The 22,319-nt window shown below is 44.9% G+C and overlaps 1 protein-coding gene across 1 annotated transcript in view; it reads left to right on the top strand.

Moving 5' to 3' along the window:
- The first annotated feature begins 9,235 nt into the window (after positions 1-9,235).
- SLC35F1 (solute carrier family 35 member F1) overlaps positions 9,236-22,319 on the top strand; it is a 321,899-nt gene continuing 308,815 nt past the window's right edge. The window contains exon 1 of the mRNA XM_077301087.1: positions 9,236-9,901. Within this exon, the coding sequence (XP_077157202.1) occupies positions 9,711-9,901 (191 nt within the window). The 5' untranslated portion in view covers positions 9,236-9,710. The remainder of the gene's footprint in view (positions 9,902-22,319) is intronic.

Raw genomic sequence — 22,319 nt, 5'->3', positions numbered from 1 at the left:
AGTTTAATATCATCTGCAAATTTAATAAGCACCTGTAGTGAAATAATGGTTTGAATTTTTGCTTTTCTACAACTTTGGTTCAGGCATTGGGCCTGTGGTTTCTAAAGGTAAAGGTATCCCCTGTACAAGCACCGAGTCATGTCTGACCCTTGGGGTGACGCCCTCTAGCGTTTTCCTGGCAGACTCAATACGGGGTGGTTTGCCAGTGCTTTCCCCAGAGTGCAAAAGATTTTTTTTCGTTCTGAGCAACTATGTGCTACCCAATTAACCCCACCTGTGGCCTTGGAGAAGCTAACACTGTCAGTGCTAAGGTAAGAAGCTCCAGATGTCCCCAATTAACTTGTTTTGCGAAATGGGCTTCTAGCTAAATGAAGTCTGCATTCTATCTCTTGGCTTAGGATTGATTCTTCTCATGTCTTCTGCCCTGACATCAGTAATTTTATTGGCTTATTAATATAATGAATTGGCAAATAGTCCTGACTGATTTTTGTGTCTAGAATCCCATGTGGGGTAAAGCCATAAAGAAACTTAACTTGTAATCCCATTTTGTCAAACTTCGTCAAACCCTGCCTGTACCTGCAAGCTGCATGTGGTTTGACCATTCTGTACCTATGGACTCTGGACTTTGAAACTCTGCCTAAGAACTTTGCCATTCTCTGTGCTTCAGTGAATATATTGCATTAGCTAGAGATATTTCACAATTTGGAGTTTGGAGTATCTAACTTCGTTGTTTTTTGTAATCTTGTGGACACTCCCTGAATTGAGGTCTGCGGACTTGGCCTTGGCTGAACAGTGTGTGACCACAGCACCCCTCTATTCCTTCATCCAAATCATTTATGAATATGTTGAACAATACAGGGCCCAGGACAGATCCCTGAGGCACTCCTCTTGTCACTACTTTCCAAGAGGATGATGAACCATTCACAAGCACCCTTTGGGTGCTATCTGTCAACCAGTTATCCATACCACATTTTACCAACTTGTCAACAAGAATATCATGTGGAACCAGAAGATTCAATGATTGGGCCAGTCACATGCACTCAGCCTATCCTGCCTATCCTGCCTCTCAGGGTTGTTGTAAGGTGAAAACAGAGGAGAGGAAAATGATGTAAGATGCTTTGGATCCCCATTGGGGAGAAAGGTGGAACATAAATAAAGTCAATAAAATAAACCATAAAAGAAAATAGGACATCCAATTGCACTGTATCTAAGAACTAGCATAGATAGAGGTAATCTCCAGACACTTGAGTAAGTAGTGACATGTAAAGCTGATTAGTGTGAACCAATCCAAATGTAGGCACAAATATATACATATAAACAACAAATGCCTTGGGAATCATAGGAATTTTAAAACTTATATAACTAGCAAGTTTATCTTAACTAGCAGTGCAATCCTAAAATGAGTTACATCTGTCAGAATTGATTAAAGTCAATAAGAACTTAAGAGAGGCCCTGCTGGATCATGGCAGTGGTCTCTCCAACCCAGCAACCTGTTTTACACATTGGCCAGCTAATTGCCCTGGAGATACATCAAACAAGGTATGGAGGCCAATGCCTCTACTTAATATAATAACTTAAGAAAATTATATCCTGCCTTTCCCTGATTGGCTCAGGGGAGATGACAACTGATTTTAAAAACATTAAAACATTTAAATCACCTCCTCCTAATAATAATTTAAACCTTTCTGAAGCTGGTCAGAGCTTGGAGTGGCTTATACTGGCAGGTGGGTTCTCAGGCAAGAGGCCAGTGTTTTGATGTTTATACCTGGAGTCAACCATTGGCCTGGCAGAACAGCTGTGTTTTGCAGGCCCTTCTGAACTGTTTAAGGTCCCAGAGGGCACTGATCTCCTCAGCCAGGGGACTTATTTGAGAAAGGTATTAGGCACAAAGGAACGGAAGTAGGAAGTTTAGTGCTACAGTTCCTCCCCACTCCCATATGGAAAAAATAATCCACCAGTCTGAACGTAGCCTGCCAAATAAGCCTATGAAACTTGATAGCAGTTGGTTCTGATTACCATGCATTAGAATATTCTTGGGATGAAGATATAAAAGTTAATGTAGAAGATTTGGTCGGAAATAAGTTCTCAGATCATCAAGTCTATTGACTTCAAGCAAGATAAAACACTAAACTAACTGTTCTACATTTTTCTAGCCTTCTCCCGAATGCCACTGATGGGGACAACAAAATAACCCCACTAGGCAGTTTGTTCCAGTGCCTGGTTGTACTGATGAATCATCTTGGCTGCAAAAGTTTCATTTTTTTTCCTTTTAAGATAACTACGCATGAAGACATTTTTATTTCACTATCAAAAGCATGCATTAATGATAAATGGATTACCAGCATGACTTTCTTACTCCGAAGAAAATAACCAGATTGCTTTTGGGGGAAATGTGTGGTGGGGGAGCAGGATAGTACACAAAATTGTTTTTAAAGTCTTTTAATGGGTATTTTAATGGGGCACAAGACAATTGTGATCCACCACGAACCTACAGGGAGTTGCGGGAAATAAATCTAATTAATAATAATGATGATGATGATCTAAGTTAAAGGTAAAGTATCCCCTGTGCAAGCACAGAGTCATGTCTGGCCCTTGGGGTGATGCCCTCTAGGGTTTTCATGGCAGACTTAATACGGGGTGGTTTGCCAGTGCCTTCCCCAGCCATTACCGTTTTAACCCCCAGCAAGCTGGGTACTCATCTTACCGACCTCGGAAGGATGGAAGGCTGAGTCAACCTTGAGCCGGCTGCTGGGATTGAACTCCCAGCCTCATGGGCAGAGCTTCTGACAGCATGTTGCTGCCTTACCACCCTGCACTACAAGAGACTCTATGATCTAAGTTAGATATATGCAAACACGATTCATAGATTATGCTGGCCCCCACATGATTACTTTTAGAACACTGGGAAGAGCTCATGGCTCAGTGCTAGAGCATCTGTTGGCATGCAAAAAGTTCTAGGTTCAGTACACGGCATCTACAGTTGAAATGCATCAGGTGATAGGCAAAGTGAAAGATTTCTGCCTGAAACCCTTGGAATGCCACTACCATTCTGAGTAGACAATACTTGACTATGATGGACCAGTGGTTTGGTTCAGTATAAAGCAGTTTCATGTGTTTACTATATTTATGGCCAGACAAATTTGTGTTTAGACATACTGTTTATATGAACTGCAACCTCCAATTGGATGTATACAAGGGCACTTGGCTTCTACAAGGATGGTAGCATGCTCCAAAACTATTCAATTCAAGTTCAGGGCCACTAAAATATGTATTTTTCCACTTTCAGCTGAGCAGCCATTACTGTATATGTCAACCCCACTTCATCTGAATTTTCCAAACTCTCAATACAATCAGACTAATTTTCACATCTTAATGTGGTGGGAGAATAAGCATTTCGCCTCCCAGTTCTTTGTTCTTGGGTCATTGGATAAGAAATAATATGCATGACACAATCCAAAATAGCATACATACATAAGACCTTTATTGGCATTATACAAAAGAAGTCCAGTTGACAGTAATTCATAAAATTGATAAAATTCCATTTAGAATCTTAATTGTGCCTCTGACAAGTAGACTGAACACTCTGTAAAAAACTGGTTTCAGGCACTGCATTGACAAGGACATTATGAAGTTAAATCAGAGATATTAGTGTTCTTTCATTAAAAAACTTCATGTAAAATTTACCTTGAGGGTCATTAAAGGCACAGTAAAACATACTGCATGGCACTTGCATGGACATAGTCTATCTTCAGGGGATATCCCTTGAAATCTACCTTCCAGGACTGCAGATGCATTACATTAAACCTTGCCTGTGAAATGACTCTGCAGAGATTTGGGTTAGTTGGGATACTGATATTTGGTGCCATTTGGCCCTGTTGGAGGAGGATACTGAAGGTCAAAGGAAAGCATGTTTTATATTCAAATGAGTAGCTGTGTTGGTTTGAAGTAGCACAATAAAATCAGAGTCCACTAGCACCTTTAAGACCAACAAAGATTTATTCAAGGCGTGAGCTTTCGAGTCAGACTAAGTCTGACAAAGAGTGCTTGAACTCGAAAGCTGTTCATCACACTGTTATAAACACACACAATGTTTTATATGTATCAATAAAATTTTGGTAATCTAGCTTGATTAGCCTTTTGTTTCTACAGAAGGGTTTCCTCTTAGGTTGAAACAGTAAGAGGTCATAATTAGTCTGAGTTCTTGCAGTTTGCCCTCCATGGCTTGAGTCCAACTGGAAGGGTTCAAATTCCTTCAACATATATTGAATCAGACTTCCCTCTTCACTATTAAAGTGAACTTTTAACCAATATCTGAATAACATAATTCAAGCTTTTGTTGTTAAGAGGTTCAGGACACAGGGCAGCATAGGGGACACATTTTGGTAGACCTAGAATCTTATAAAAAGTTGGACTGAATCTTCTCAATACCTCTGTTCAGGCCACCTATATAGATGGGACAGCCATAAAGTAATGTGATGTCACTTTGGCATTAAATACTTTAACAGCAGCTGGAATATACTGTTGTCCTGACTAAAGTGAAATCTTGCAATGGCACTAGTGGCATTGATTGCCATGTTTTTGTGAGTGGATCATGAACTGTTTTGGTGGAAATGAAGTGCAAGGTAATTAAGGACTTTAACCTGTTCTAAATCTTGTCCTACTATAATTTTCGAAAGACAATGGCTATAATTAGTTGGAATTGTGTCCTAACTTCTTAACCTTACCATATTCAGATACCATCTTTAATAATTTTTTCAGTCCTGTACGGGTGCAAGAAAGAACAACTACATCGTCAGCATAGAGCAATATTGGTATTCTTTTAGAGGCAATTGAGGGGGCATGTCCATCTGATTGATAGCAAAGTTGCTTTAGGATGCTTAGGGCTGATCCTGCATTGAGCAGGGGGTTGTACTAGATGACCTGTATGGCCCCTTTCAACTCTATGATTCTATGATTCTATGAAAGTTGAGGTTAGATCATGCAGAAAGAGATCGAAAAGGGAGGTGCAAGAGAGCAGCCCTGCTTCACACCTTTATTTGGTGGAGATTGACAGTCAATTTCTCTCCCCTGGTATACTTAATTTGACAGGTGGTAGAGAAATAGAGTTTCATATTGTAAGAGCTAGAAGACTCTGGTCAATCTGCAGTTTAGTTAATTTATGCCATCAGAAGGCCCTTAGGACAAAATCAAAGGTGTCCTAGAAAGGCAGCATATAATTCACATCCACATCTAGACGTGTATTTATTAATTAGGCGCTGAAGGACTAAATAGAGATCTAATGTAGTTTCCCCCTGAGTAAACCCTATCTGCTCTGGGCTCAGAATATTGTCCCTCAAGTTTGTCTTCCTTTTTTGTAAATGGGCATCATTATTACATTTAGCCAGGCCTTGGCAAGAAAGCCTGAGTTGTTCAGTGTGATGACAAGCAAAGCAAAAGGAATGGCCCACCAGTTAGGCTCAGCAATTAGGATTTCAGGAATCACTGCCTCTGGACCTCCTGCCTTTTTGCAATTTAATTGGGTAATTAGATCTAACACTTTCTTGGGAGTTAGGGGTGGGAGACAGTTATCTAATTCAGAGAAATTGAAATCTCCATCATAGGTAGCTGTTCTTGGCATAAATAGTGGAGAACTTAGTCTGCAGGGGAGACTCAGAAGGCAACTTAATGGCCATACTTTTATTGATAATGTGCCATTCTTGGGGCATCCTAGAGGACCACAGCTGTCTCCACCTTTTGTTTCATTGAATCGACAGTAAGGTAAACCAAGTTGTTATAAGCACAAATCACTATTTCAGGATCATTGTTATCAATCAAAATATCCCTCAAGCTCAGACCCAGTTCCGAGTGCATAATGTGAGTCAGTTCTTCTCTGGCTTCATCAAACCAGCTGGTTTTGGAAAGATGGTCTGGGGGTGATGCAGCTGGCTCACAGAATTCCACACTATAACATTTGAGTCATAGAGGGAGGTGGTTGCTGTGAAATTGATGCTCAACCCTAAATTTGCCAAACAAATGCCAAGAAGCCAGGGGCATCAAAATGTAATCTTAGCACACTTGATCCCCTGGGAGACAGGAAGGTGAACTCACTGACACCTTCATTATGAGGGATCCTGTTGAGCCAAGCCCTGTTAGGTTGTCAGCATCCAAGATAGCTTTCTTTCTTTCTTTCTTTCTTTCTTTCTTTCTTTCTTTCTTTCTTTCTTTCTTTCTTTCTTTCTTTCTTTCTTTCTTTCTTTCTTTCTTTCTTTCTTCCTTTCTTCCTTTCTTCCTTTCTTCCTTTCTTCCTTCCTTCCTTCCTTCCTTCCTTCCTTCCTTCCTTCCTTTCTTTCGTAGATTCAAGTATTCAGTTGATAGAGACATGCAGCCATCCTATGATCAGTGTACTCCTTGACCACATCCTTGCCATCTTGTTTTGGTCAACATGAGATACATCATATGACAAGCAGCTTCATCTGTACTTCTCTCCTCTTGTTATGTTTTCAAAGGGAAATTCTGTTTAGCCTTCCAGCTTCATTTCTAGAATGACATTTTTAGCAACTTGAATTTAATTAGCATGGACACTTTTAAATCAATTTTCTCCTTATCCTCTGGTTTGTGTATGATGGACAGTACAAAGTTCTTTCTCTCGACTGCTCCTTCTTCATATTTCTGCTTACTTAACTTCCTCACCCAGCTGGCTTCTTCTAGGAAGGGGAATCTTGCCCCAGGCTTCCTTGGCTCTACCTGGAAAAAAAAGAAAATACCTCTACAAGCACATTTTCACAGAGTTTTATCTGCAAGAAAATGCTGCTGTTCTCAGTGGTGTTTACTCCCAAATAAGTGTACATAAGGTTGCAGCCTAAGGATCTTAATATTGGCTGCACGGGTTGTGGTGGTAGTGGCAGAGGAAAGTAGAATATGGGGTGGGATGGATGGGGATAGTCATTTGTTATTTGTCTTTGCATCTAACTGACCATTTATATACTGGAGGTTTCATGCCAGGCTGCAGGCTGGAGCTTTAGTTGTGGCAGGTTGTCCCACCTCTTCCTGCACTGACATGGGGGAACATTTGGCCTGGTGCACCTTATCCGCCCCCAATTTGTGTTCCTGCATAGGAGCTGGGGCAGTGAGTAAGTGCGTCACTGAAAAACTTCTGTTGTATTTCTCTTCAACGTTCTTCATTATGTCACTCCAGGTACCCCTCTGCCTTCTTATCAACAGGAGGTTGAATAAACCATTAATTTGAAAATTATGAACTAGCATCTTGACTAATTAACCATTAAATACATTCTGAATATTGTTATAAGACAGCTCCTGCTCCAAGGATCTGTAACTCTTGTACTCCAGAAGATTAGCAAGTTTTTCTCAGAAGATCTGTGAGTTTAGCCGCTCCAATTTGATCACTGCAGCACCAGGCAGAAGTTTCATATCCCTTGGCATCCATTCAAATGCAATGTCAGCAGCAATGAAGAAATGTGGAATAATGTGAGGTATCACTGAACCTTCACGCTTAGTCTTCAGAGGTACATAACCTCTTTTTAAGTCTATCCTTCCTCAAAGGATTTTGGGACAGCATGCAAACTTCTCTGTCACACATATTTTATTCTCACAACAATAGTGAAGGAGGCTAGGATGAAAGACAGGGATTGGTTCAAGGTCACCCAGAAAGCTTCATGGCTGAGTAGGGATTGGATCCTGTTCCCTTGTCTCATTCTGACAATCTTACCATCATGCAAGAAACTATTTTATGCTTCAGAATAACAGCCTGCTGAACATGTGTATAGACAATATTATATTTTCAAGAATTAAAAACTGTGATCTTCCCAAAAGAGAAATTGGTATCCCAGGTCTTTCCTTTGCTCCTGGCATGTGTTTTATTATTGGTCCTATTTGTCTGTGATGGTTCAGTGCTGATGAGCTGATGAGAAGAGTTATTACAACTTGATTTTTTTTAAAGAAAAAGTTTTACTACTGAGCAAATTCAGGGTGAATCATTATTAACTTGAGTTCTTTTGGTTAACATTTAATTATGTGATGAAGAAAGATAAGAGATGTAGATATAACGTAACATTTACATCATTGTGGTTTAGTAGAGAAGACTATGGCTTACTAATGACTCTGACTATAATTCATAGCACATCTCCTTCAGAACAAGCCCATTAATTGAAGAAGGTCCATGTGGGCTTATGGGTTGCAAAGCCTTGTAGCTGCTTTTCGGTGGTATCCTTTGAAATTGATATCTATATGCATTACTGTGCACACCACTCTTGCATGTGCATCCATATGTGCAGTAGATCACTCATCTAAGAAAAAAATCCTTAGGTTTGACTCAAGAAAAAGGTCTGAATGTGATTACCCATGTCAAAGAAACAGACACATGGATTGGCTCAGGACTGAAAACCAGTTCAGTACCATGGTGCATGATTATTTAACAGAAGTAAATATCTGAAATGTGAAAGGGAGAAATGTATACTGGACATGCTAATCACAAAATCTTGATACTTCCTTCCTCAATGGATTTTTAAATGTCTTATTTGGGTTTCACATGTTTATTATATGCCTAATAAATTTGAAGGAGATAACAGCATTATGAAATAATGCAGTGCTCTTGGAGCTGGTTCATCCTTTATGTGGCAATCCTATTTCTTACACCTACTGTGAGGTTTTCCACAAGAAAGGCAGCTAAAAGTAGGGGTTATCCAGCAGGTGGCCCTGATGGGCTACAGTTCCATAGCATGGTTAGGGTGCATATACTTTTCATATTTCCTGCAGGAAACCCCACTGTAGTTGCAAATAAAATCCCTGTATAAAGAAACCCTATTTAGCAGATGAAGGTTGGTTCTTAACTGTTTTAATTTTATTTCTTCTGCCCCCCAATTGCATGGCCTGTAGGGACTTGACACACACACACACACACACCCTCCGTAGCGTTTGTGCACAGTGCCTAGCTGCTGCCAGCAGTATGGAGTGCCTGGGTAGTCTGTCTTGAGGGTGCCCCAAGAGGGCTGGTTTTTGCGGCAAGGAACTGCTCAGCCGCCCCAAGCAGGGCCGACTGTCAATGAGGTCCCGGGTGTTGTGCCGCTGTCCGCTACCGGGTAGTCCTGAAGGGAAACACCTGCGGGACGGAAAACTACATCTCCCGACAGACAGTTCAGATGCAGGGGCCGAGCCGGGTGGGGTGGGGCGGGGTGGGGGGCTCGCAGCCCGCACGTGCTCCCTCTGGTGGGCGCGATTGGCGTGGGAGGCGGGGGCGGCGGCGGCGGGGGGCGTGTGTGTGGCAGCTGCTGCTGCTGCTGCTGCTGCTGCCCGGGCGCCGCTCTCTGCCTGCTGCACTCCGGCGTTGCCTGGCCGCCCGAGCAGCGCGCGCGCAGAGGCAGCCACCTCGCCCCGGGCTTGCGCGGCCAGCTTCACCTGAGCTGGCCGGCGGGGAGACAAAAGGAAAGCCGGGCGCGCCTTCTTCTCCCTCGCCCCCTCGGCGCTCCTGCCTGCCGCCCAGGGAAGAGACCCCGGGGTGCTGCCGGGACCGGCAGTCGCCAAAGCCCTCGCCCCTCCGCTCCATGGCTGAGGACTGAGGCGGGCGGCTGGAGCTGGAGCCCCGAGGAGAAGCGCGCCAGCCCCCGCCGCCAGCCCCGCGGGCGCCTCCTCCGGCCCTTGCGCGGGAGTCTCGCCTCGGCAGCCGGGCGGCGCACGATGTGCCCTGCTGCTCCCGTCTGACCGCCAGCCGCGCCGCGATGATCTCCCCGGAGCAGCCGCAGCAGCCGCTGCAGCCTCCGCAGCAGCAGCAGCAGCAGCCCAACCATGTCGTGGCCACCATCGAGAACCTGCCGCCGGAGGGCAGCGGCGCCGCGGGCGGCAGGAGCGCCATCGCCTCCGCCCCCTCCTCGGCCAGCGTGCGCCAGAGGATCCGGAAAGTCCTGAACAGGTGAGCGGCGCCGGCGGGCGGGAGGGAGGGAGGGAGCGGCTGCACTCAGCTCGGCTGGCGTGGCCAAGCGTCCCACTGGCGGGGAAGCTGGCCGGCGCGTGGAACGCAAGTGCGGACACTGTCCGGCTTCTCTGGCTCGCAAGCCCTTTCGCCTCGGGGCTTCGCTGAGGCACTTTGGCCACGCTCGCCTTCTGGGGGCGAGGGGCGCTGAGCCGAGGGCAGCAGGCGCCCGGGCTGGATCGGGGCCCTGGGCCAACCAGCCCCCCACCCCGGCCATGATGGAGAGCAGGGGGGCTCTATTGTTCAGAGTTGCCGTGGGGCAGGGATGGTCTGAAGAAAGGGGCCGACCGTTTTGTTCCGTGGGGTGCCTTGGAACGAGGGGCCTCGCTCCACACATTTTGGGGCGGGAGGTAGCGCAGCAAGACAGATCGCCAGAAAAAATCTTGACTGGAAGTGAAATAGAAGCCCGCATTCTATGTACCAGCAGGTCTGCTGAAATGCCCTGCATCCCCCCCCCCCGGGGGAGGTCCAAATTCTAGCTCCTCCTTTTTCGAAAATCCTGTATTCAGCATTCCAGTTAAGCACTAAGGACAGAAGAGCAAAGGGTTTCTAGTTTGTGAGATTCATCCTTAGAAAATGAGTTACTGCCCTCTTCTCTCTGTGCAAGCTCCACTGACAAGAATGAAAGGGATGAATGGAGGAGGAAGGCAGAAGACAGTTGAGGTTATACCCAACAAGACCAATCCTTAGAGTGGGGGAGAAAGTAATGAAGGGAAAAGACAAAAGTGGTCCATTGCTGTCATTGCATGTGGAAAATAATTACAATGTGTGGGTGGTGACAATCTGTTTGCAATCTAGTTGTGGTCATCTTGAATACTGTGAAAGGTCCTCTTTCTTTCACTGTTTTTTAAATAACACTGTATATAGAATTGTCACATTCACGTTCCTCTTGCCATGTAGCTCTAAAAGAATCTGAGTTTAGTTTGTCTCTATTCCCAGTAGAAATTGTCATCAATTGAGAAATAATTATTCTGTGCATTTTCAAACTGCAGTGGCGAAATCTCTGAGGAGCTCATCCAAGTTTAGATTACTGAGCAATGAGCAATGAGTAGAAAGTGGGGAAGATTTAAAAATAGCTGGGGTGATTAGGGTCTTATTTGCATGGTGATTCTGTGTGTGTATTTCCAAACAAACAAAACCTAATGCCTCCCAAGGCCTGGCTTAGTTCAAGTCTGTCTGTTTGTGATATGGGCAGTTTGCATTGTCAAGATGACACAGTCTCAGATATGTAAGGGAATATTTTGGTGAGGCAAAGCTAGAGCCTAACTCTGGCAGGTGGTCCATTCAAAGAGGAGACAAAAAGGACAAATAGGATTGTTCTCCATGAGTGTCACATGACAGAAAATGAGTTTCTGTTATAATTGAAAAATGAAATTTCTATGCAAAATGAAATTTCCTTTTTTCCGGCTTGAATCTTATCAGATTTGACAATCTCCAATAATCTACTAAAATGCATTGTGGGAGCTTCTTACATATTGGTTTATCTTCTGAATTTCTTCATGGAGGGCCAGCTGAACCTACTGTACTGTTTGCCATCTAAATCAGAGTTGCTACAGCTGAAGTTATAGCTACCCATATTCCTGGATCGATGTGTTCCCATGTCAGTGGAAGTTCGGAATATCTTTTCCTGATTGAGGTGCAGACTCTTAGTCAATACTGAATGTCTAACATATGTGCAATTGCAAGCTTTATTCTCAGGTTCATTTTCTGGCCTCTTGATCTTAAATATGTGGCTGAGTTCAAACATTTTAGGCTATGCAGTGAGTTTGCATGCGCTTTATTCCATTGGCCTGCTCATGGTACCAGCGTCTGTTGTAAAGTCCAGTTTAGGCATATTGTAGTTTCTGTTAACCTCAGTTTACTTTCAGATTATTAATCTAGTTTGGGAGCAAACTTTTGTCAGAGTAGTTTGCCTCTTCTGTATATCACAGCTAAATGGAGAAGTGAACTGATCTCAGGGTTGCCAACATCCAGGTAGCAGCTGGAGATTTCCTGTTATAATAATTGAGCTCCAAATGAGTTTCTCCGAGGTGAGGAGAAAGGTACCATGCACATGCCTAGAGGTACTCTTTTTATTGTTACTTACAGTTTTCCAGATCTCAGGCATTTTATCTTAATTAACATTAATTCCAAGGCTTTAGTCTTATGACATATTTATTAACTAGAGTAGTTGGAAAGTAACTGGGAGCAGTAATGTATTTTAATTTTTCAAAGTTTACAAAATTTGGAATTGACTCCTATGATTATCAAATCTGATGATTTTTTTTAAAGTGCTTCAAGTAGGGTTTTTTTCCATTTTAGTGCATGCTTGGGAAAGACCTTGTGCGCCTGTAAAGAAGAATAGGTCATATATATATATATATAACCTCTTGTGGCGCAGAATGGTAAGGCAGCTGTCTGAAAGCTCTGCCCATGAGGCTGGGCGTTCGATCCCAGGAGTCGGCTCAAGGTTGACTCAGACTTCCATCCTTCCGAGGTCGGTAAAATGAGTACCCAGCTTGCTGGGGGGTAAACGGTCATGACTGGGGAAGGCACTGGCAAACCACCCCATATTGAGTCTGCCATGAAAACGCTAGAGGGCGTCACCCCAAGGGTCAGACATGACCCGGTGCTTGCACAGGGGATACCTTTATCTGAAAGCCATAAAGGCTTTGTGGGAGGAGTTAGGGCGGGTTCGGTCCAGGATGAGGAAGGGTGCCGATTGGCCCCTTCCTCCGGACAGACCATCGGCCGGGCCAATCGGCAGGCTTTGCGCTTTGCCCTGCCGCCCTGCCGACAAGGAAGCAACTGCGAGCCGCGCTCCTTTGCCGGCGGCCTGATGTGGTGAGAGGCGCAAAGCGCCTCTCGCCGCGTCAGGCCGCCGACCATGGGAGCCCCTGGCAGCCGTGCCCCGCGTGACTGCCGGGGGCTCCCATGCCTAGCGCCCGCTGTATTTTAAGTACAGCGGGCTTGATTACTAGTATGTATGTATGTATGTATGTATGTATGTATGTATGTATGTATATATGTATGTATGTATGTATGTGTGTATGTGTATATGTCTTATATGTATATGTATATGTATATGTATATGTATATGTATATGTATATGTATATGTATATGTATATAAATAATATAAATGCTGAAGGGAAATATCTCTCCTGAGTCAATATAGCAATGCTTCTTGGATGTATGTTTTACAGCTGCAATTATGATGCATTTTACTTGGTGCTTCAGCTCCAAAGGGCAGTGATGCTGGAACATCACTCTTGGGAAATTTGAGTTTGAGTGGTAGTTGTAATGGAATTGGAAAAAAAGAACAAGAAGCACAAATCCTACTCATATCTGTGTTCCGTCATACCTTAAGTCAGTAGACTTCTTGAAACTCGATGAGCTTTAAGCATATAGCATCTAAGTCATGTAGAAGGATGAGGGGAGATCTAGACAGCTCGCACCAGTGTCAGGGCCAGGAGGAATACAATAAGTATGGTGACCTCAGCAAGGGGGCTTTCAAGAGCAAGTGAGGAGCAGAGGTTGTTGGACATGGCTTTCCTTTATAGAGTCTTCCTTGGTGGTGTCCTATTAAAGGACAGACCCAGCTCGGCTGCCAAAATCCAGTAAACTCGATCTATACTAGGCCTCCTTCCCTTCCAGGAGATCCACGGACAGAGCAAAACAGTTGGAGATAGGAACAAAACAAGTATAGGGGCTATGGAAGAATCTGTCTATTGCTGAGGACCTGCCATCCTGCTGTTCTTCTTAGCAAAAGGAGGCATTGTGCTTTTGTTGTCCACATATGTTCACGAGCAGCAGGTCCTTCACAAAGGCTGCCAAAATGCCAACAGCTCTGCAGAGGCTCTGGATACAGCTGGTCAGGCTCTGTAATCCCAGGGGGTCCCAGCCTGTGATTTAAAGACTTCTTCCCTGAGCTGCTTTGAGCAACTGGAGAAAGAGAACTACAGAAAGAGAAAATGAAGTGTAAGCATATGTATAGCTGACAATCTGGCCTGATAGAACCTGGTGCAGTGTAAGTAGATGAACTAGTGACTGATAGAAAAGGCTTCTAGGATGAAGTGATGCTTGATGTCTTCAGAGTCTTCCTAAGGAGCTGCAGTTACATGGGCAGGGCAGGTAGGCTTATATAAATACAGACGGCTTTGTACTAACTCCAAATATATTATTTTTATAATAGAAGAAAAAGAGTTGGTTCTTATATGCCCCTTTTCTCTACCCAAAGAAATCTCAAAGTGGCTTACTATTACCTTCCCTTTCCTCTCCCCACAACAGACACCCTGTGAGGTGGGTGAGGCTGAGAGAGCCCTGATATCACTGCTCGGTCAGAACAGCTTTGTCAGTGCTGTGGTGAGCCCAAAGTCACCCAGCTGGCTGCATCTGGAGGAAGAGTGGGGAATCAAACCAAGCTCTACATATTAGAAGTCCGCACACCTAACCACTACACTAAGATGGCTCTAATACTAATCCAGGCAATGCTAGATAGAGCAGCTAAATGGAATCTCAATTTTTAGATTCAGTGTACTTCTAATTGTCAGATGGTGGGCATATACAGCAGAATATGGCTGTATTATATCTGCCTCTTGAGCTTCCATAAATAGGACTGAGGAGAGGAGGTGATTAGGGACAGAAATTTCCAAGGGCCATGTCCCCAGGTGAGGGAAAGCATCAGCAGGTATGTTCTAACTAAGCATCATGTGTGTGTATCTTTGAATGCAATGGAGGGCCCTAGGGTGGTGTAAGGGGCTCTTAGAGCCAGTTGTCTGCCCCACCCATGGTGGTTCTTGGTACCTCTGTTTTTAGGCATCTGGTTAGCCCAGCCTTTCTCAACTTTACCATTGCAAAATCCCTGAAAAATTCCTCAGGCTTCAAGAATCCCCAGAAATGGTGTGATGGTGCAGAATATGATTGGGGAAGCCTAACTGTGCACATGCCCACCTGGGACCCCTCCCCTTCCTACTTTCTCCAGGCCCATCATTGGCCATTTTGGAAGGCGGGCAGGTTGACATTGCCATATGCAGTCATATCACCCAATAAATGTTTAACAATTAAATATATATCTGTAACCTCTCCGCGGTAAAAAATAAAGGAGTAAGCCCTGTGTGGGAGGAGTCCGTCCGTGATGAGGAAGCCGACCGATTGGGGTCTTGCCCCCAAACTGACAAGCAGAGGGCCTAATCGACTGGCGCAAAGCGCCAGCCGATTGGGCCCTCCGCTTGACAGCCAGCCTCCCAAACTGCCCACCCTCCAACAGAGCCTGCCTTTGCCTGCCGGCTGCCATTTCAAGCCTCAAAGCCGGCGATGAACGTTGCCGCCCGACTGCCCTGTCCTCCCATGTGACACATGGCCCGCTGGCATTGCCGTGCCCCGACTTTGCCTGGGAGCCGACGAGCTGCTTGCCTGGCCACACACCTCCCCAACTGCCCACCACCCACCGCAGCCTACCTTCGCCTGCCGGCCGCGCTTCCACACCTGTACGCTGCCAAGGCACGTCGGCGCCCGCCTGCGCTACTCTCCCATGCGCCACCGGGACTGCCGGCCCCGCTGCACCCAGCCATTTCGAGCCTGCTGGACGCTCAGCTACATTGTCGCCCACCCTACCCTCCTATGCGGCCCGGGAGTGCCGACCCCATGGCCACCCTACTTCGCCTGCGACCTGACGAGGCAAGCACCCAGCCGCCCACTCACCTCTGCCCCAGCTTTCTGCCACGCGCTCTCCCCCCTAACAAACCCTCCCCATCCTCGCTCACCTCCCTGTTCTTCCCCACTTCACACCCCTCCCCATCTACACGTGCCTCCACCGCTGCTTCCCCACCTGTTCTCCCCCCTCCAGAGCCCTCCCCATACCCACTCACCTCCGCGTTCTCACCCCCTGCCAAGCCCTCCCCAACTGCCCGTACCTCCACCACCACTTCCCGCCACCCGTTTCCCCCCAATCCCGAGCACTCCCCATCCCTGCTCACCTCTGCGTTCTCCCAAGCCCCCCTCTACGCTGACCTCTGCCGACACTTCTTCACCCCGCCTTCTACATCCTCTGCCACCTCTCCCACACCCCCACCCATCCCTGCTTCCCTCTGCAGCCACTTGCACACCTCACGTTCACCACCCCCATGCCGCTTCCTGCCTCCCACCGAACCCTTCGTCCTCCATTCCTTCCTTCCTCCTTTCTCCCTCTTTAATTGACTTTCATTCCATCTTCCTTCATCTCTTTCTCTCTTCCTCCCTTTCTTTCTTTCTCTCTCTCTCTCTCTCTCGCTCTCTTCCTCCCTTCCTTCTGCCCCTCCAGCCAAACACACCGCTAGCGCCCGCTGTATTTGGGGTACAGCGGGCTTAATTTCTAGTATATATAAATATTAAAAAGTTGATATAAAAAACTCCCATCCATTCAGGAAATCCTTCAACAGCTGTCAAGAAACCCTGGTTGAGAAAGTCGGGGTTAGCCACTTTAAGAACATTTTGATCTAACATACCAAAATAATTGTTAAGAAGTAATAGACATGCAGGAGGCACATGTAATTTTCTGAAGCTTTTCTTTTTACTGAAAATTGGCTTTCAGACCTGCCAATCTGAGAGCATAAAAAGAAGGCTTCTGGGTAAGATTGGTGATCCATGTAGTCCAGCATCCTGTCTCACATAGACCGTTTACATACTGGGAACTTCACTGCCTCAGTTCATATGCAGGAGCACAAATCAGGGGCGGATGAGGTGCACCAGGCCAAATGTTCCCCCATGTCAGTGCAGGAAGAGGTGGGACAACCTGCTACAACTAAAGCTCCAGCCTGCAGCCTGTCATGAAACCTCCAGTGCATAAACGGTCAGTTAGATGCAAAGACAAATAACAAATGACTATCCCCATCCATTCCACCCCATATTCTACCTCTGGACTTTACTCTGCCACTACCACCACAACCCGTGCAGCCAATATTAAGATCCTTAGGCTGCAACCTTATGTACACTTATTTGGGAGTAAACACCACTGAGCACAGCGGCATTTTCTTGCAGATAAAACTATTGTGAAAATGTGCTTGTAGAGGTATTTCCCCTCTTTTGCAGGTAGAGCCAAGGAAGTGTGAGGCAAGATTCCCCTTCCTAGAAGAAGCCAGCTGGGTAAGAAAGTTAGAGAGAAAGAACTTTGCACTGTCCATATTACACAGAAGATAAAGAGAAAATTGATTTAAAAGTGTCCATGCTAATTAAATTAAAAAAATTAAAGTTATTAAAACTGTCAAGTTACTAAAAATGCGTAAACAGTCATAGTGGCCAACCTAGTACTACAGAGGGCCAACAAGAGGATGTAGAGGCTGAGGCCTTCCCCTGGTGTTGCTTTTTGACACTGGAAATCGAAGATTGACTGCTTCTGGATGGGGAAGTTCTCTTGCATCACCAAGACTAAAGGCTGTTGATAGACCTATCCTCCATGAGTCTGTATAATCCTCTTTTAAAACTTTCACTACATCCTTTGGCACCAAATTTCACATTTTAATCACTTGTCTAAATAAGTATTTTTCTTTTTCAATTGCTCATACATTTCATTGGATGTCCTTAAGTTCTGGTGTTTTGGGAGAAGGAGAAAAAATTCTTCCTGTAGACTGTGAGTATTTTATAAACCTATCATGTGCCCTTTTAGTCATCTCTTTTCTAAACTGAGAAGTCCTAGACCCATTATCCTTCCCTCATCGCAAAGGGTCTCTAACCCCTTCATCATCTTGGTTGCACTCGTTCAATGATTCAAAGAGCCTTGCCTGGTACCTGAAGGACCATCTCCTCTTTTACTATTCAGCCCTCCAGTTAAGAGCAGCCTCTTAAGCCCTGATCTCTGTGCTCCTGCCTCCACAACTGAGGTGGCAGCAAGGGACAGGGCATTTTCTGTGATGGCACTTTCCTCTGGAATGTCCTCCTCCTATAGGCTTTTCTGGCACCCTGACTTTTTATTAGAAGTTCTATCTAACTAGCTACTAAAATTGTCTACTTCTTTTATGGATATTTTTACGCTGTTTACATCCAATGACATTTTAATGTCTTGTTTTTGTGTTGGCATATTGTTTTAAATGTACACTGCCTCAAGCAAAACTTTGAAGAGGCATCATCAAAATATCCTAAATAAATAAATGAATGCTGTGGGGAGGGGGAGGGGATTACTTAGCCATTTCTCTATCCCGTCATTCCCCTTTACAGAAGAGAAAACACATATAACCACATAGAATTTTACTCATGGATAGGAAATCAGGTAGAGGGAACTTAAATTCTGAGGGGAGAGATAGCAGAACGGGAAAATATAACCCCCCCCACCGCCGCCAAGCCATTGCATCTAATGTTTTCATTCATCCCTCCCTCCCTCCAACCATTGAGGTATTGACTTGAGCATTTATCTCCAGGGTGACTTTATTTTTTATGCTGAAGGTAAGTTGTGTAGTCTTCTACTTTTTTATGCAGGGGAGTTTCTACCTCCACTACAGGATATTAAATCATACTCCTGAAACTGTTCCTGTTTAAGCAAGCCATAATGTTGCACGATTCATTGGTTTTGCCTCATCTCAGTAACAATTTGAAGAGCTTCAGAACTTTTAATTTTGACTTCAGGAAGCTTATTCACCTCCCTGGGACTGGAAATTTGGCAGGCAAGGAGAGGGACACCTCTTTTACAACCCAGAGCTACACAGGATCCTGGAGTTCTTGGGCTTGTATGGAGATGTTATTTTTACTCATTGTTCCTTGTCTTGCAGCTTGTGACCAGGAATAACATCTTTCACTTTTCCAATCATGCACAGTTGCCAGCTAAGTGAATCTGTTGGAATCCTCTGCTCAGCTCTTCGGACCTTAAAACTTGCTCTGCTCTTGAATCATTGACTGGTCTTTGTTCCCTTGCTTACTAGAACATCCTGAAAATGCAGGTGTTTATGGTGTTTCCCACAGGCAAGTTTTGAATCTCTTTGGGGAGTAGGAGACCTGCGTTACTAAAAACAAAAAAAATTTGGTAACTCATCCCCTTTCCCACAATATCCTACAGCAGTGGTCCGCAACCTTTTGGCTGCCGCGGACCGCTGCTCCGGGGTGGGGGGAGACGGTGGCCCGGGGGCCCGCGCACGCGCAGCAGCCCCAGCACAAACGCGCATGTGCGGACTGCTGCGCATGCGCGTTTGCACCCGGCAGTCCGCGCATGCGTGTTTGCGCAGCTGCCATGCCAGTGGCTGCAGCTCCCCCTCCCGGGCCCTCCGGGCCGCCAGCAAATCGGCCACCAAAGCGGCCGATTAGCTTGCGGCTCGGCAAGCTTCTCTTCCCCCCCCCTCCCGAAACAAGAAGCTCGCCGGGCTGCGAGCTAATCGGCCGCTTTGGCGGCTGATTTGCTCGCGGCCTGGCGAGCTTCTCGCTTTGGGGGGGGAGGGAAGAAGGAGCTGCGGCCCGGCGCCAAGGCCCGCGGGTTGGGGACCACTGTTCTACAGAACAAGAAAGGAGGAGGTGGTGGTATGGATGAGCTGGCCATACCCCATGAAAGAGATGTGACCATTATAAAGGGAGATTACCCCTTGCTCAGTTATCTTAAATAGCTCAAGTACCTATCTCCTAAAATACTCTACTGAAGTTGAACTATCAGGGACTTCAGTGGGGATTGCTCAATTTATGGGAACTGAACTTCTATAGTATTGCTATAGAAACAGTTCAGGGAAATCCCACTCTTCGCTGCTGGCATGAAACCAGACCTGCTCATGCCCAAGCTTATGCTTGCTCCAAGCTCAGGGGCACTGCCCACAATCCCCCTGCATGGCAGAACGGAGGTGAAGATTTCACGTCATACCAATCTTTGAAACAGCCTCCACCTGATCCAGGGCTCCCTTAAATTCTGTGCAACTCCAGGGAGGAAATCTGTAGTGCCTCATCAGAAGACCAAGACTTCTTGCCTCAGATGACTCGCCCATAGTTTCTGGAGCTGCCTGTGCATTAATTCTGCCAATTAATCATCCAAACATGATACATATCCTTAAATTTTTCTGCAGCTTCATGTTTTAGTTCCTCAGTTTCATCTGGGATTAATGACAGGAAAGAGCTGTCCAGGTGTATTGTAAACAAACTTGCAGATAGGGGGAGGGTTTTCAGGTGTGCCACATACTTCCTTTTTCACAAGTGAGAGTCAGCTGACAGTGTTAAGGCAAAATCCCTTGCATGGAGCGGCTATATTGCCCTCTTTCTGACAGTATGAGACCCCTGTACCTCAGAGATCTCTCATGTCCTGTAGCTCATTATAGTGGTCATACTGCCTGAGGATAAGTGACAGCTTCACTCTTCTGCTAGCCTTGCTGTTTGTCAGATCCACAGCTTCTCACTCCCAAGGCTTGTAAATGAGCTTTTTCTCACAATATCTCTCTCAAACACCTGTAATGAATATGCTGCAGAGCTAGCTACAGGTGTGCTAAATAAAGGGTGATAGTTGTTGGAGGAATCTGTTTCTTCTCATTCTGGACTCATTTTCTGTGTATGACTAAAGTGATCTCCAAAGGACTGCTGGTAGAAGCAGCACAGCAGTGTAAAGATGGTGGAGCTGCACAATCCTGTCCTATAGCCATGTACAGCATATGCTCTACCCTGAATGGGTGGGGTTGTCAGAAGATTCAGCATGGCATATATAGGAATTGTCTTAACAATTTATATTGAGGGTTCTTCTAATACCCCATCTTGACCCGTTTCAGCTATGCACTGGGGACATATATGTTGCTGGTGAGTAATCTAATTTTTTTAGGGTTATTTAAAAAACTTCATAGCAATCAGGGAGTACAATGCACTCTAGAGAATGGCAATAATTGTTGGCAATAGACAGTGATTGTTTGCTAGCCTCAAGATGTCTGCAACAATGAAAACAGGGCAGGCTTTTTTTTTTACTTTGTATGTTGTTCTTACCAAAAGTAAGAAATAAGGCTTTCTGTTTGTCTTCTTCAATGCTGAAAAGGAATGTTTTTGATCTTTCTCTTCTGCTGTCTACTTGACATCCAGGCAAAAGAAACTAGAGGTCTGATAGTTTGGGTGTGTGTGGAGGAAAGACACATCCTTCTTCCACCTGCCTTGGGATTAAATTTATTGGGGACTGGTGAGCTGCTTAACTGCGATTAAAGACTGTGGGTTGAGGAGAAAGAAAGGAGTGGAGGACAAATAATACACATTTCTGAAGCAGGCTCTGGCTCCTAGCTTGCTCACAAAAGGCCCACTCTTAATGGATGTGAATGCATCCCTATTGTAGGAAAGTTTCATCATATAATTGGTCCCAGTATGGCTGTATTATTTCATACCTGCATTGTATGACAGGAATATGATTTCTCAAAACAAGGCCATGAATTTCTATTATTATAAGAATTTATACTTAAAGCCACCAAATAATGCTGTCTCGAGCAAAATATAAATTTTAACTGCTTTTTAGTAAGGCCAATTATAAGTCTTTTTATTTTACATGGAACAGATGTAGTACAGTGTTAGAAACATATTCTGCTACCACAAATCAGCAAGATTGCTGAGTTGCATGATTAGCCAGGCGAACAGCAATCTGAATAAATTACAGCATTTCTGCTGTTAATTAAAAGAAACTCAAAGATCAAATGAGTTTGTCTTTGGAATTTCAACAGAACCAATGCTTGTAACCTTGAACACTTGAGCTTTCTGCTGCAGATGAAAAGAAATACTTTCCTGTGGGATTTTGTATAAAAAGGAACAAATATCTATAAGTTCACCTAGGATATGGGGCAGCAGAAAAAGTATGAATGTATGTGAGGCCTTTATATTCCATTGCTGTCTCTTTACCTGAAGGGGATGGAGAACAGTATCATCAAAGGTTATGTTTGGAGTTAATAACTTCATATATGTGTGGATCCTGCCTAAAATTTCCACAGATTGAAGCATTTCCATTCAGATTGCAGCTCTCCCACCTGTCTGCTTCTGGCAGAATGCCACAAAAAATGCTGCTCCTAGACAATGGGGGATTCCCCCCTCTCCTGGGATAGGTTGTGGGGAGTCGGAAAACTGCACCATCCAAGGTCATGATTCCACAAACTCCCATCCATGTTAAGTATTTCCTACTCTAGAGTGTTCCAGAGGTTTTTGGCTTTGATATGTATACATGTAAGTACCCAATTGTTGTAGAACTCAGTTGTTGACACTATGAATTTAATATGTTTGAATGTTAAACTATAGGTAACTGGGCACAGATGCTATTTGCTTTGGTGTTTTTGACATGCTTTTTCCTAAGCCTTTAACTCTTAAGTCCTTGAACTTGAGAATAACAAATTGGCACCAATAAAGTGGAGAGAAGCTTTCAGTCAAGGTTCTTATGTACTTGGTTCAGTGTGTTTTCAGACTGATTTTTTTAAAAAGTTTACTTGAGATAAA

Source organism: Paroedura picta, chromosome 1 (assembly GCF_049243985.1).
Source record: "Paroedura picta isolate Pp20150507F chromosome 1, Ppicta_v3.0, whole genome shotgun sequence".
NCBI lineage: Eukaryota > Metazoa > Chordata > Lepidosauria > Squamata > Gekkonidae > Paroedura > Paroedura picta.
The sequence above is the reverse complement of the archived record's forward strand: the minus strand, read 5'-3'. Positions and strand labels throughout refer to the sequence as shown.